The 16,065-nt window shown below is 43.1% G+C and overlaps 1 protein-coding gene across 1 annotated transcript in view; it reads left to right on the forward strand.

The window, feature by feature from the left end:
- The first annotated feature begins 912 nt into the window (after positions 1-912).
- Positions 913-16,065, forward strand: part of ntf3 (neurotrophin 3) — a 35,403-nt gene continuing 20,250 nt past the window's right edge. Inside the window, exon 1 of the mRNA XM_061077151.1 lies at positions 913-1,030. Within this exon, the coding sequence (XP_060933134.1) occupies positions 1,013-1,030 (18 nt within the window). The 5' untranslated portion in view covers positions 913-1,012. The remainder of the gene's footprint in view (positions 1,031-16,065) is intronic.

The raw sequence follows: 16,065 nt of genomic DNA on the forward strand, positions 1-16,065 counted from the left end.
AGCCCCCGATAAGACCTGTGGCTGCCTGAGGATGTTGAAGGAGGAACCAAATGATTAGTCCTCGTGTACCAACTAAAAAGTGATTTCCCACTTTTAGATTAAGGATAATCCTGGTCAGACAGTACTCCCAAGCTTAAGAGCCGCTAAAAGGGAGAAAATTTGAAATGCTGCTGTGCCATGTTTTTGAGAACTCACAGGAGGTGTTGGTCTGGATGGGCAGATACAGGAACATTTGGAAACGACAACCACTTGCTGCTTGCTTGCTCGGTCACGATGTGGCTGTCGCTGACTCCTCAGGCTCTTATCACATGCCCCCCTCATGGAAAAAAACAACCACTGGCCCACCGACATTATCCCCGGCTAACATTGTAGAAAACCACATTGATAATCAATTACAAGTGTTGCTGACAGCTGAGGTACAGCTAAATGTTGCATTTTGAAATGATACAACTCTTAATTTGTGAAGGAGATGTGCACAGGCACGAGTAGTTCAAATGAAAACTTAGTAGTGTGAATAGTGAATACTTTATATAAACTTTCAGTCTTGGGGAACTTGCAGGCTTCATTAATCACACACACACACATGCACGCACACACACACACACACACACATGCACGCTCCTAATTCGGTGTCCTAATTCATGTCAGCAGGCTTGTTGCGCTGACAGAGAGTGGCAGCATGCATGAAGGTCTTTGCGGCAACATGCGCCAAGAGCCATCTGTCCTGTAACAGAAAGAGCCGCATAGATTATGGTGTCCAGAGAGTGAGAGAGAGAGCTAGAGAGAGAGAGAGAGAGAGGGGGGGAGAGAGAGAGAGAGGGCGGGAGAGAGTGACAGAGAGAGAGGGGGGGGGAAGAGAGTATTACGCACACGCTGATCCTTTTTTCCACACAGAACCAGTGTGGCGCACAGACCAGGCGGCAGCCCTCAGAAAGTGGGAAGTTTTCGCCATTCTGACAGAAAAAATAATCACCTTCATGTCGACTCTGTTGGATACTAACCCGCCGATGCTATGGTTACCTTTATTACGGTAGGAACTGCTTTACTTGTTCGTATTTGCTTCTTCGTTTACAACTATTTTTTCCCCCTCGTTGAGAAACTGTTCTTTTGGGGACTCTGGCACCAGATAGAAAGCGATGGACCCTTGACAAGGTGTTGCACTGACACAAAGTCACAGAGTTGTACACAAAGTGCATCTGATTGTACGAGAGCGATACGTTTGGAGTTGCAGGTTGCAGGAAAAGTTTTGGGAAAGTGAATTTACGCACCACAGTTGTGTACAAACAGGTTTTAGGTGTAGTGGATTAAATCATTGATTTCCGTGTAATATGGGTGGTGGGTTCAGGAACTTATTCCCCCCTCTGCTTGACTTTTGGCAAGTTTAACAATTGTGAGACGCGACGCGCCACAGAGAAGCAGAGAGGACATCCTCTTCCACCCGTCTCTCCCTGAGTGTGTGTGTGTGTGTGTGCGCGCGAACAGGTAGACAGATAGACAGGCTGGTATTTTCACTGCTTGCTAATGCACACAAACATTAGAGGCTCCTGCTGTGTGCTGTTGCTCTCGCTCCTCTTAGAGACGCGTGTGTGCGTGTGTGTATAACAGGGAGCGGAACTGGCTCGACGCGCACGGGAACCCCGCTCAGATGTGACACAGTGTGTTTTGGATTTCCCGACGCGCAGATTGTGCCTCGCCTCGCTGTTAAAGGACATGTCAGAGACGACTGCCAACTCAAAGGCGAACTTTATTTCCTCCTTACGCACTCCTTGCAACGTGTGCACGTCTCTTTACGTATATGCGTGAAGAATAAACAGTGCGCACGCACGCGTTGGAGACTCCGAACTGCGTCTTTGCGCGCGGAGGTCCTCTTTAATAGTCTTCTGCGGACTCACTTTTTGACGAAAGCATCTAAATAATGTATCATGTTTGTAGGAGAGTGGGTGTCAACTAAATGTTTCATGTGCCAGTGAACTAAGATATTAAAAACTGTGAAAGTTGGAGTAAAATGTATATATGGACTTTCTTCACTAATAGGAAACTCACCCACTCAAACCCCAGGCTTCACATGTTGGGAGCTGGTGATGGGAATTGAGCCAAAGAGTCCAACGACCCCAAAACAACTCCTGCTCCCTGCTAGTGTGCCTGTGCGCGTGTCCAGTCACAGTCTGATGAACTAACATACATGGCTGTGCGTAATGGCCCTGTGCCGGAGCTGCGGGGCAGCCGGGGATGTCTGACATGACATGTGGCCTGGGTGGCTTTGCGTAATGGCGCGCATCAGTGGGCGTCTTGAGCCTTCGCTGGATGCATTTCCTGCTGCTGCTGTCCGCGCGTGCGTGCGTGCGTGTGTGCCTATGTGCGTGTGCATGTGCAGAGGCCGCTGAAGCAGCTGTTGCAGCTGCGGATCTGAGGAAGGGCTACTCCTGACATGCCGGCACACAGCAGGACGCAGCGAAGGAGGCGAGGGACCAGTTCCGAGTGTTAGTCCGCGTCAAAAATGGCCTCCCAGGCGGCCTGAGAGAGAAGCCCACTACTACAGCTGGGTTGTTGCGTGCATGTTGGAGCTCTGGGTGCAGTATACAGCTGCAACGACTCAGTTTAACAAGGCTCAATTTGTGTTTTACTGCAGGAGAAAAGAGAAAAAGAAGGAGTAAGGGGTGTGAACAGATTAGGGGGTGGCCTCATGGAAAGAACATAAAGAAGATAAGGATAAAAAGGCCCAGCAATGGCTCCCAGGTGGTTTAACAAACCACTAGTGTTAATATGGAGCGTTCCTGTTATTCCTTTTTTGGCCCTGCATTCCAGCCTTTTTGTGTATTTTAGCCCTCCCCTCTCAATCTGCCTCAGTCTACCTGGTTTGTCCACTCTCTTTTCATCCCAGCTGCAGGATCTGTCCAGCGGCACCTGCTGATAGGAATACACAACATTCGGCTTATAGCGTCAAGCCTCAGGAAGCAGTCTGAACCTGAGTTTGCTGGTTTAAATTCCTGGACAAACTGAGGCGTGTTATGAAATTACTATTGAGTAAATAACAAAGTTGTGGTGAGCAGGGAGGGAAGCCAAAAAACAGTCAAAGATCAAGACTGAAGTTTGAACACAAAATAATACCATTAAACCCGGGGAGAAGAACAAGTGTCTCAGAAGGCATGTGATTAACTTTCACTCCCTGTGGCAATTTACTGCCATAGTTCTCACTGTTGCACAATACTCCTCTACAGTAGTGTTTTGAAGCTCACAGATGTAAACGCTTAAAGGTTCAGTGTGTAAGATTTCTGTTAAGGGAATCTACTGGCAGAAATTGAATAGAAAAAAATCCTGGTGATGTTTTCACTAGTGGAATTCATCTAAATTGTAGAAATTGTGGCTTTCTTTACACTCGAATGAGCCCTTTGTGTTTAAATACTTAATATTTACATCCGGAGTGGGTCCTCCATACGGAGGCTGCCATGTTTTAAACACCTTTTGATTTTTAATGACTAGGGGAGGGTAAGGTGAGGGGTATTCAGCTGCAACATGCAACTTCACCACTAGATGTCACTAAATTCTACACACTGAACCTTTAAAAGTACATGTCAAGTGTGGATTATGGGAATGTGCGCTTACTTAACTTCCCTTCCTAGTTCGAGGTTTAATTAAAGAAAACTGTCAAAATGATTTGATTTAATTCCCCCCTTCAGGCTGTTTAAACTGTATTATTACAGCTATTTGCTGTGGTGATCCGTTCACTCAACACCGGATGTTTCACATTTCTTCACCTCTGCCCGCGCTGTCGTTGCATGTCGTTCATTTTATAGTTGATAGCCTCCCTACATTTCCACAAGTAGCTACACATGCTTCAATGAAAGCATGACGATGTTTTTCTCTCAGCAGAGAAAATAGGCGTTGACAGATGAGGAGCTCGCTCTCAGGTGTATTTGAAATGTTGGGATATTTAGCCCTATTATTTAAGTTTATATTGTACTCACAGGGTGCAACAAAAATTGAAGGATGCTTCCATTAAAGTTTCCAGGAACACTGTAAATGTTCAAAGCCAAAAACCAAATGAATATGATAAAAGAAGCTGCATAGCTAACTGACACGTACACGACTGAGAACCTGTCACTAGCTTCCACTGGAGGTCGCTAACATCTGCTGGTGATCTTGTCGTATTTAAAAAAAAGATTTGCTCTGAGCCTGATTGGGACTTGGTCGTGTCAGAGTCTATCTTTACTGCACAATGGGTGGTGTAGATGGGAGGTCAGTGTCGGGGCCTAATTGCAGAACTCAGCCCAGGGCCTCCTAACCGGTTGCTCTGGCCCTGCATGAATGTGCTCAGTTGTCAGGACCCGTTCGGGACTAGTTGAATAGTTTGTTTACAATTCCACCTGTGGCTTAAGGCTCATTTAATTTGATTGCTTATCCATGTGGAAATTCATTGACACTTTTATATTCTGACTTTGTCCCTGCTGCATTTGAGTGAAAATCCTTAATCTCAGACCCTAAACGAATCATGCAAGTATTTATTGTGGTAAAGCTGTTCTGTATAATCAGCCTTTGTAACAGCAGACCTTTTGACTTGTCAAAATAGAAAAAGCACTGACGTTACTAATATTATAAATGCGTCAATGTACAAATTTTCGTCTCAGTCGCGGACATTTTAAACAAAGCTTCCAGAAAATATAATAATATATAAGATCAGCACCCAGTCCCATAAAGGATTTTATTTAGCCCCTTTGCATGTATCTTTTGTGTACTGCCCTCTCGTGGGCGCTGTTGGCTATCGTCTCTGGAAGCTAGTGTGACTGTAATAATAATAATTTATATTTTTTTGTGGTAATGGCCTTGTCCTCTCAACAAAGACTGGCGGGGCAGCTCGCGATGGACAAATGTGCTTTTCAAGCTGTCGTTCACTCAGCTTCTGCTGTTCTGAATTCAATTAGGATATTGCAGCAAATTATTTTACATAGGTGCAGTTGTGAGAAGAATCTGGACTTGTACATTAGGAATGTGAGTCATCCTCTTAAATGTGCAGTAGTTGTTATAGATCGACTTGGTCAACATGTGATGTCTTTTCCTGCCCATTAATGAAGGTGCAGGATTCTGTGTTTTAGATTTACTGTGACTTTGATTCATTTCAGATAGCACAAGATGACAGGATTCCCCATCGTCACTGAAGTGTGTGATTCACACTTAGTTTGAAGATTACATTACATTACATGTCATTTGGCAGACGCTTTTATCCAAAGCAACTTACAATTGGTGCATTCAACATCTATGAGATGGCCGTAGTACGTAAGTTTTCCCTTCCACGCTGCACATTTGAAATAGTCCCTAGAATAGAGGGAATAATTCGCATCCTTCCTCAGCCAGGAAGGACTGCAGTGAGGTGGAGATGTTCAGGCAGAGTGCAGCAACGACACAGCAGAGAGTCTTTAGACACGAGAAAAACAGGAAGCAAAAAATCACAAGACAACATATATACATAGGGTCAAACAAACAAATGCTGGGCCAGCGGGTGGCAATAAGGTCAACATAAACAATTCAAACCGATACATAGCCGACATGGTTGCTGCTTCGGGCATGCGTAAAGTAATCATGACGTGTAGGTCAGTGACATTTCAGTGACTTAAATACAGAGGAAAGATATCTGCATTAATGTCGACAGGGCGTTTGTCGGGTCCATATTTTCCTTGTTTGTGCAGTAACCACCTGAATTGCGGACAGTGGTTCCCCTATAGGCGTAAATATCTTGAGTTCAGCACCATGTCACCTTCAGAGGCACCAACAGTAACTTCTGGACATCCCAGCCATAACTCTACACCTCCAAAAGCACTTCATGTTACTCGTAGATTGTATCAGCCTTTCAAACTGTTAGAGGGTTTTTGTGATTTAAGTCAAGTGGCTCAAGTACTTTCCTAACAGATCTGAGTCAAAAGGTGGTGTTTGTACGACTTCCGGGGTCAAGCATCTGAAATTATTCTACGATGCTCTCCAGACGAGTGAAGCTGTGGAAATGGAGGATGAGATTGAAAAGGCCGTAGCATGTGTTTGAAAAAGTCTAAATTCTTCACCTCTCGTTCCATACGGTCGCAGCTCCACATCCCCGCCTGCTCCGAGATGGTTTACACATTTAGCCGAGTGTTTATACGCCGCACATTCTTATGGCTGGTTCGGGCAAAACACGCTGTAAGGATTTGGGATATGACACAGGCGTCTCTCTCCGCTCTGTCGACGGCACAGTGCACACTCAAGCACACACACACACACACTAGGATCAGGATATTCATTACACAAACTCATCCATTTAACCGGTAACCTCGACTCTCACCGTGATTTAAACAGTTCTAAATCTAAACTGAAATCCAGCCGTTGTCGAAACCGTACAGAACTTTCACTGCCCGTCTGTTTTATTGTCTTCCCCACATTTCCCTGAGAGGCAGATAGAGCAGATAGAGATCATGTGGTTTCAAGGTGAGGCTCGAGCTTCCCAGCAGCTCAGTCATATGACAGTTCAGCCTTCCTCCCTCTGTCCGTTCTGACCCGGTAATCTGCCTCTCTGTCTCAACGATTTTCTTTATCTCCCTCACGTCCACTGTCTGGATCTTTATGTCCCCCATTTCCCCCCTCTCTCTCCCTCTCTCTCCCTCTCTCTCTCTCTTTACGTCCTCCTCTCCATTTCTGAGTCTCCCTCCCAGCCTGTTTTTCATTCCACTCTCGTGTTTCCACATTAAAAAGTAGACTCGATGACCTCCTGATACCACCCTTATCCTAATAAAGATGGCCACTGATAGAGTCGACCGGGACGGATTCCCATTCAAGCATTTTTTATCTTTCATTTACTCATATGCCTCTGAGGAATTGATTGTGACAATTTAACGCAGATTAAAACATAGCTATTTGTTTACGTCACTGTCTCGTGAAAACCATGCACGTTCAAGAGATCAACTCCTGGTTAAGTTTTTTACTGTCATTTTCAGAAAAGCAACCTGAGATTTAAAGTATTTATCAATACAAAGCGCACCTACAATGAACCTTGAGCGTCACCGTGATAAGAACTAGCTAAAATCACGTGTAGCATCTGTGAGAAAAATGGATTTGACGTGTGCTACGCTTTTTTAGTTTGGCCCACATTTCCCATCTGTTAACATGGAGGAGAAAGGATTTACGACCTATAGTGCAGCCAGTCACCAGGCTGCTATCGAGACACTTTGGCTTCACTTTCAAGGAGCCGTATTGCCGTCCATCTTTATGTACAGTCAATGCTTCCACTGAAGGTCCTCTAATTCTAACCAGGATGCCAATGAACACATTAAGAGATGCTGCAAAGTTGTCGATGCATTTGCTGCGGGTGGGAAAAAAATCATTCTGTTCTTTTAGACAGGTTTGAATTGAAGTTTTACCCCAGTGTGGAAACAACCCTTTTCAACCCTACTAAAAATGAAGATACCTGGAAAGTCATTAAGAGGAATCACTGTCTGTGTAATTGCTCATAAATCTGTAACAGGAGGCCTCGCAGAAGAAAAAAGTTTGGTAATCGCTGCTTAATCTTTTACGCATTGCACATCATCAAATCTCATTAGTTTTATTTTTTATCCAACAACTTTTAGATAAATTTATGTAGAAATGGTGGAAATGCACTAAATTTGTTTCCACATCTGATCAATGTCATATTTATTTCCATTATTCACATGCTTTTGTTAGTCAGTCTGAACGTCAGCTGGCTGACTAAAGCAGCATTTTCAATCACATTCATTACATCTGGTGGAAGAGTCCTCCTTATCTAATTTGCGATTGCGTTATACTGCAGTCAGTATATATATTAGATTAAGATCTCAGGTCTTTTTTTTCATTAAGACGATTAATGTTCCCCACCTATAACCATGAAACCACAGCCAAAGTCAAATCTATTTTCAAAATTAGAGCAGAGATTAACACCAACTGAGTGGCTTCTTGTTAATCTTCTCAAAAAAGCCCTGTTGTATAATTTGTTCTGAAATGACATGGACAGTTTATTTTTGCCACGTCGGCCTTAGGAAAATGGTGGAAAAACCTGCTTTTTGTTGAAGGACTGCAGAGTTTCTTTCTTGATGATCACTCCACGGTAATGACACACAGGCCGTGTTTAAAGTAGCACAGTGTTTAGTGGATACAGACAGGGAGCGCGGGAAGGTCAACGTGGATTGATGCTTTTAATGCCTCGCTGGAATGAAAGGACAGAGCTCCGGTGTGCCTCAGACAATCCAGCTGAAACCACACGCTGTATGATCGCAGCTCAAATACTCGGGGGCGGCCATGTTTCAATCTCTCCTTATAGAAAGAGACGCCTATGGGTGACATCTCAGTGGACTGATTTGTCTTTGATATGAGAGCTGACAGATGTTTGAACGGCCTGAGGGTGAAATCTGCCGCCTGGCGTCTCAGCGGCACAAACCCAGTTGCTACTTGTCCGCTCACTTGATTCACCTCCAACCCTAACATGAGACTAATCTTTACTCACGAAGCCAAATATCCTAACCCTTGACTCGGCTGTTGAAAGACTCATTCACGCACTGCCCTCAGTTGTCAGATGGATGGATCGTACCGTATTGCAGCAAAACTTGTTGCAGCAATACAGTGTGAAATACTTCAGCTCATCTGACACAGTGTATAAACATGTTATAGCTTTTATGAAATATTTATTGACAAACAGTCCACAAACAGGCCCTTTTATAACGTACCTGTTCGTTTGCATTTTGACCAATGAGCAGCATTGAACTAATGCTGAGTTAGCTATAAACAGTCCCTGTTTGTCATGTACCGACGGATTTACAGACAACCATCACTGGATTACTTTGACTTAAAACAAAACTTTAAAACTTGTCGATTCCCAATGAATTTCTGAGGCGTTTTATTTCTCTTGTGATTTCAAAGTGGATAAACAGACGTTAATTTACGTCAGACATCACAGATAATGAAACCTCAGGAAGCGATAGTCACACTGAATGACATCAACATGTGATTTAACGTGACTAAGTCATGACTCCAAGATGGAGATCGATTTATAACTCAGTTCACAGCATGAACATATCAGATTTTCACTACTTGTCAATAACATTTAATAATGCATTTTATGTACGGGTGCATTAAGGACACCTTACAGCAAAAAAACTGCTAAATATCAAGTCATCAATAAAACAATATACAATAATAGGCAGATAAAACAGGTATGAAATCAACAATAGTAAAAACATACAGATCATGGTCACACAGATTAAGCTTTAAGAATAAGCAAGTGTTCTTTTTTATCACTAAGATAGCTATCAAATCTTTTATATCATTTATATACAGTTTGAATTTTTTTTTAAAATGTTCTTATTCGGCAAGTTGATGACCCGTGCTGGGATGTGCACCTGATATTTGCGCCACACTGGAAAGAAATAGAATTTATATAAGAGGCACTTCAGTATTTACACATTATCATACATATACATATAAGTATTCTTGACAGTAAAATGAATATTTTATTTTTATAAAAATTATCTTGGTAATCATAAATGCTGAAATATCGTGACCCCCTGTAATTCAGATTCACCTCACACAGTATCTCACTCTACTTCAATGAGGTTTTGGGATTTCACTTTTGGGTCAGTCCATGTTCAGAGTGCATCCTGTTAAAGTGCAGTCTTGAACAATTAGTTAAATTATCAAGGATTACTCATGTTAATCCTGTCTGCATGAGGATTTAAGTTGGGCCCAGACATACTTCTCTGCTTCGGCAGATACATATCAAAAACAAATTTTCTTGTAACGTGCACGTACACTTTTAAAACAAGTGTAGGATGGAAAGAGTTCGAGCTGATTCTCCAGTGGAGGGGGACTTAAAATACATTTTGGGTGGTACTGCACGAGAGAGCCTCTGTGGTGTGTTACAATGCTGCTTGGAGACTGTGACACCTAAGTCTCATGCGTGTGTGGGACTAAAGGTCAAGCAGCAGAGGAAGAGTAGTTACATTCAAGTCCTTAAGAACAAAGCTCACAATCCTGCTAAACCCCAGGTTACATCAAGTTGGTTTGAATCCAGTATCAACAGGTTTTCCTGCCTGTGCACGGTGGAAGAAATAGTTTAGAACCAATGTTTGTTGATTATGCAAAAATGGACTTGATGGATTACCATGAAAATTGTTGAAAGGATGCGTTAAGGGAGATGTTGATACAGGACGTTACATGCCGCTCATCAACAGGAGAAATGATCGGAGCTAATTTGTTCCACTCTGATGAAATTGCAAGCACAGCACTCATTGGCAGCTCTCACTCATTTCACTTCAACCTGCATCATTACCCGTGTACATGCACTGACAGGGAGAACAGCTATGACGTGGCACGCATGCATACCTGTCCACCCATCTCTATATTGTTTGCATGAAATGCGATAACCCCAGAGCACAATGTGTCATACTCGGAAGAGTGCAGAAGTGTAAGTATACCAGTTTTGAGTGGGTGTGAAGCAAAACTTTAATGTCTGAGATTTTGACTTTGATTCTGGGTTCTTGAAATGTAGAATGAATGGAATTACACTATGTTATGGTAGGTGTACACTTACCCTGTGGCTCTAATTCCTAAATATGATGTCATCCCTCTATTTTTCTCTGAATCTGCATTAGTGCCGCCCCCACACTGTCAACAGAAAATGCAAATAGCTAATACTGCTCATGTTTGATGGTGTCCATTTGGTGGATCGTAAAAAAATCTAGGTTTAAAAATAGGTCTCAAACCCCCTGTTCTAGAGGTAAAGTCAAGGGATCGCAAAAGTCATCAGAATGTATTACATATCGTTAGGAACCTTAATGGTTATCCTACGATTGTCGAGACAGTTGATCTAAATAACAACTGCTAAGCTCAAGACGGCATTAAATAAAAAATGTGAGGATCACCATTAGTCATAGGGATTTAGCCCCTGGGGAGAATGAAAGTCAAAATTCAACTGCAACCCAAAGTTGTCAAGATCGTTAAGTCAGACGGACCAACACACTGGAAGGACAACAAACAGACCCACAGACATCACCATCTATAGAGCTATGCAATTGCAGGGCTGAAAAGGCTCTGTGCATGACATCACATCAGACTTTGGGTGCATTCTCGCTGCGTTGCATGTGACTCCGAGTTCAGTTCCTAAAGTCAGATAAACTGAACTTGACACCTTTTCACAATAAGCTCTAAATTTGAAAGTTTAATTCTCAATTCAACCGAGCAGATTAATCATAGTTTTTGGCCGCTTGGTTGACGACAGCTGGCAAAGGAGAGAAGGCCGAGCAGCTAAGAGAAAGACAAACAGCGGCGAGATTGGTTTTTGGAAGGATTCTCAATGAATCATGAGCAAAACGGTTTGAAATATGAATAGATGTTAATTCTTTGTCACAATCGCTCATTGTTTTTCTTTGTAATGTTTTGCACTTATGCATCCCAGTGTGACTGGAGCCATTATTTGTCCTGGGATGGCCAGTTGAGTACAGTTTTTTGCTTTGATACTAGTGATGAAGTTTTGGTTTGGATGTGAAACATTAAAGAAAAGAAGAAGAAAAGATGTTCCACTTATAAATGAAAGAGGAAGCTTGTGTGAGAATTGTGTTTTTTGACATTGAAAACGTGTTTTGGCACATTGTGAATTTACTGTAATGTGTTTGGGGTCGACCACCCCTCATATCTTTAAACAATGGCTCGTCAACACACGCTTGAGGGATGTTGCAAATCCCAACAAAGAGTCACTCTATTTGCCAGAATAATGCCAAATATTTTAACAGGTCATTCATCATCCAACATCTGATGTAGTCTGCTGTTAAAGATTACGCCAAAAGAAACAAAACAAGTTTGTTTCATAAATCAGATATCTGATTCTTTAAGGATCAAAGGTGTGAGATTCAGGTTTCAAGCCAAGTGCTTAGTTTCAGCTTCTTAAACACTTTCTTCCTTGTTTGCAGGTTTAAAGTTCTCGACTACTATATGGAGAATTCTTTTTTTAAGCAGCAAAAAAAATCTGATCTAGTTTGTGCAAACAGGAACACATCTGATGCATCTGATCTAAAGTTGTTGAAACCAAATGTAGCTGTTGCTGTGACTGTTGTTTTGAGAACCAGAAACTTGAGATTGATGAATTTCAGGTTGAAACAATGCATGTGTGCACAGGCAAGTAACAGACAGTTTTATTAGGTTGAGGGATGCTTTAATCCACAAAGCTTCACAGTACAAATATTGCAGGTGTTTTTAAAACACACCTTCTCCTTGAACTCAAACTGCTTCTGTGTGTGTGTGTGTGTGTGTGTGTGTGTTTGTGTGTGTGTGTGTGTATGTGTGTGGGTGAAAAGTGCTGCTCTCGGATTTCTCCTCTGCTCTTTTTCTTTTTGCAACAAGTCTGTCAAGATTCCCCAAACAATAGACTGCCGGGTGTAGTGAGGACTAAACTAAAAACATTGTGTTACAGAAGGATAAATGAAGAGTCAACAAGTCGGCGAACTGGAAGTGTCTCAATTCGACATTTCACTTGTAAGAGGGTCGTTGTATTTCTACATCAATAAAGATCTGGGATTGAGTGAATGATAGAGCTGGGTTCATTACCAAGCCACACAATGGATTGGTCAACTTTATGTTTGGGGTTTCCCCATTGGCCGATTCTCTTTTACTGGCGTGAACAGTTTCGAAACCTTTTGTGTCCTCTTTTTCCGAAAAAGCTTTTAGGTCAAGCCGTGGCTTTTTCCCCTAGAGGACAGTCTCCAGTACTGCCCCATGTGTGAGAACAACATTTCTCTCTATGCGTCTACTCTCAGAACTTCCGCTGACATCTTTGCTGGTGTATCCTTTCTTCTGTGGCACCTCTTTTTCATTCCGAGATATTCGTACCTCATTTGGTGTTAAAAAAACCGCCATCAACGCGGCCACTTGCTCGCAAGGAATTGCCTGCAGTTTACTCACATGGGCTCACTCAGAGATTGTGCAGTTTTTGCAAAGGGGCTAGCAGCAACTGACTCTTGACATTTCTATCATTCGACCCCAGCGATGGATAATCTCCTGAAATTGTCCGTAAGCACCTATAGTCATTGTTAAGAAGCAAGTTTGTAGCATTATATTTGATCCGACTATAATTTTCGACTTCTCTCCTGGAACAATTGGCACACAGACCCATGTTGGGATGACTGTCAGATGACCAACAGTGCCTGGGAGGACAAAGCAGCTGAGCAGATCCCATTGTGATGGAGTTCATCATGACCTGTTCCAGAAGCTCAGTAATTGTCTGATGTTGTCGTTGACATGCTCGGTAAAATTTCTTGCACTTCTCTTATCACTCAGGGGATGTCTGATCATGTGCACTGCATGTGACACATCATCCTAATGAGCCATTTGCACCTTATCTAATCTCCCATGGTTTTAGAGCTAATTATTGGTAATTACAATGAGGAGATGTGCAAATTTAATTAGGGCAGTTTAAAGACAACAACAAATACAATTTGAAAGCTTTATAGTTCATCAGAGTTCATAGACCACAGTTTGTGTTTTGTATGTTTTTGTTTCATGGCCATATGAACATCCTGAGGCGCCTTCGGATAACAAATTATTCAATGATTGAATATGACCTGTGTGTTGATTTGATTAAACATGTCCATTCAAACTGGGGCTGGTAACCTTCGAGAAATTAGCAAGAGCAGGCTCCCCCCCCCCCCCTGTACTGTATGTTTCTCCAGCCAAAACTCCAGTATTGCACATGGAGAGCAAAAATAACTTGCACTAATTATTATGCACCGTCATGCAGGAATAATGGGCTCCAAGCACCTGAGATTATTTGGAACCAATTGTGCACCAAGTCGAGGCAATGAGGAGGAATGCGTCAAGTGTTGAAACTACATTAAGTGGGGTTGGGCAGGATGAGACACCCTCCTGCAATGCACACTGTCAAGATCTGCTCCAGCCTCTGACCTTCATCTGGAGAATCTGTCTTTGTCAAAATTATTCTCAAGACGTCGTGTTGGGCCTCATTTAGTCTCCCGGTTTAAGGACTGTTGTCTATGATATTCTCAAAAAAAAGCATATCGCCTGCCCTACACATATTTCTTTGATCTGAGAAAGTATCCATGTCAAATCAGCACGTCATGATGTGTCCATCAAATATAGTATATCTGATTTCATGCACTTGTAGCTGGGGCACTTTGGAGACAAATCTGTGATGGTTAGAAGGGACAGAAGGAAACACAGAGCTGTGAACCAGGAAGCAGACCATCAGAGACAAAACTTTAAAGCTACAATGAGGGCGAAGACGGGGCGAGCATTCACTAGATTGCGTGGACGCATATTTGAGCGAGAGCTTCGCTAAACTCGGGCCCTCGTCAAGCTCAATCACTTGCTGCAAACAAACTGGGTGAAAAAAAATGTCATTTGCCTTGAGCGGCAAAGCAACTATGACAATTGCTAACAATCAGCACTTGCCCTAAAATGTGAACAGTTTTTTTGGGGCTGTTTGAGTTCTGGGATCCCACTTTGCTAGGATGGTAATCTGGAGCATTAATCCAGGAAATACTACCATATTACACACACACACACACACACACACACACACACACACACACACACACACACACACACACACACACACACACACACACAGACTGAGGCAAGGTCAAAGCCACATGCTGAGCCCTGCAGTCTATTCCTGTGTCTGTGATTCTATTAGGATTGACACTGGATTAGCTTCCCCTGATCTCTGCGGCTGATTTGGGTTGGTTATTATAACCCATTACTGCTCGGACTTCTTCAGATCACACAGTTCTCAGTTGTCAACCTGCTCCGGTGTTCAGTCATCGTCTCGTGGCCCGCCGGAGACACTGTTCCAGGCCTGTGAACAAGCCGCGGCTTTAAGTGCTGGTGTGATATCAAGTCAAGTCCACTTAAATGTAACTTTAGAGTTCATGTAACAAACAAATGTGTCACAGAGTGGTGGGTAAGGAGCAGGAAACTGATTAAATAAAGGAGGGCAAGTGGAAGTTAAAGCAGAAACCGCTGTGCAGCGTGTGCGTGTGTGTGTATGTGTGTAGACACAGTCAGAGTGGACCTTGTCAGATGTAGGGCATAATGGAAACCACATCAAAGTAATAGAGGATTCTTTTCCCCCTCACTCATTGATGAAACCGCAGACATCCAACACTGGGGCCAGCCCTGTTTCGTTTGTCTGGCCTGTTGTGTAAGGAGATGGATAGAGGATGTCTTGTTCTGTTCCTTCATCTCTCCGACACACAGGGATTCAACAGGCATGAGTCAACACAGCGTCACTGGTTCACCCGCTGGACCAGTGAGGGAGAAACATGCGCCACTGGCGGTCAGGAGCCGAAGCTGCCGGGTTGGCGTTGCTGCCGAAACACTTCAGCAGCTGCTTTCATTCATTCGTTCAGGCTACTTCAAGTGTTTGAGGTGCGGAAGCTGGCTGTGATGATGCTCTCACACTGCGGTCACCTGCTGCTGTGAGTTCTGTGCTTTCTCTGGGAGTGAATGGAGTTTTATACTGACCCCAAAAGGACGGTTCATCGATTTTGCACGTCAAAGTCCCACTTTACAACCATTGTATAAGATCCTCCTGTGAAGGAGCTTTGCCGAGTCAAGCGACTCACGAAAGGCAAAGAAAGAATTTCCTTGTACAGGACTGTATACAGGACAATAAACGCTTTGAACTTGAACTTCACATTGGTTTGGATATTTATTTTTATTCTGCCCCCGTGCCAGAGGCTGGAGACATTGTGGTTTTGGGTTGTCTGTTCCTACTTCCTCACATCCGACACATATCTAAAAAACACTTTGAGGAATTTGTTTCTTCATTTGGTACAAATGTTTACTTGAAGCCAAAGATAAACTGGTTATATTTTAATGGTTGAAGGTCAGGGTCATGGGGGTGTGATATTTTTGGCCCCTCAACATGGTGTCTTAAGTCTGCCTTCAGGGGATTTCTTCAAATTTTGACAGGTCGTCACTGATTCGATTTCCATGGTCAAAGGTCACGGTTACCTCATATGAGACTGGAAAAACAATGTATGTGGACTGAGACTTTCCTGTTTGGCAGAGGCAAACAACCACGGG

The sequence above is a fragment of the Limanda limanda genome, chromosome 1 (assembly GCF_963576545.1).
Source record: "Limanda limanda chromosome 1, fLimLim1.1, whole genome shotgun sequence".
NCBI lineage: Eukaryota > Metazoa > Chordata > Actinopteri > Pleuronectiformes > Pleuronectidae > Limanda > Limanda limanda.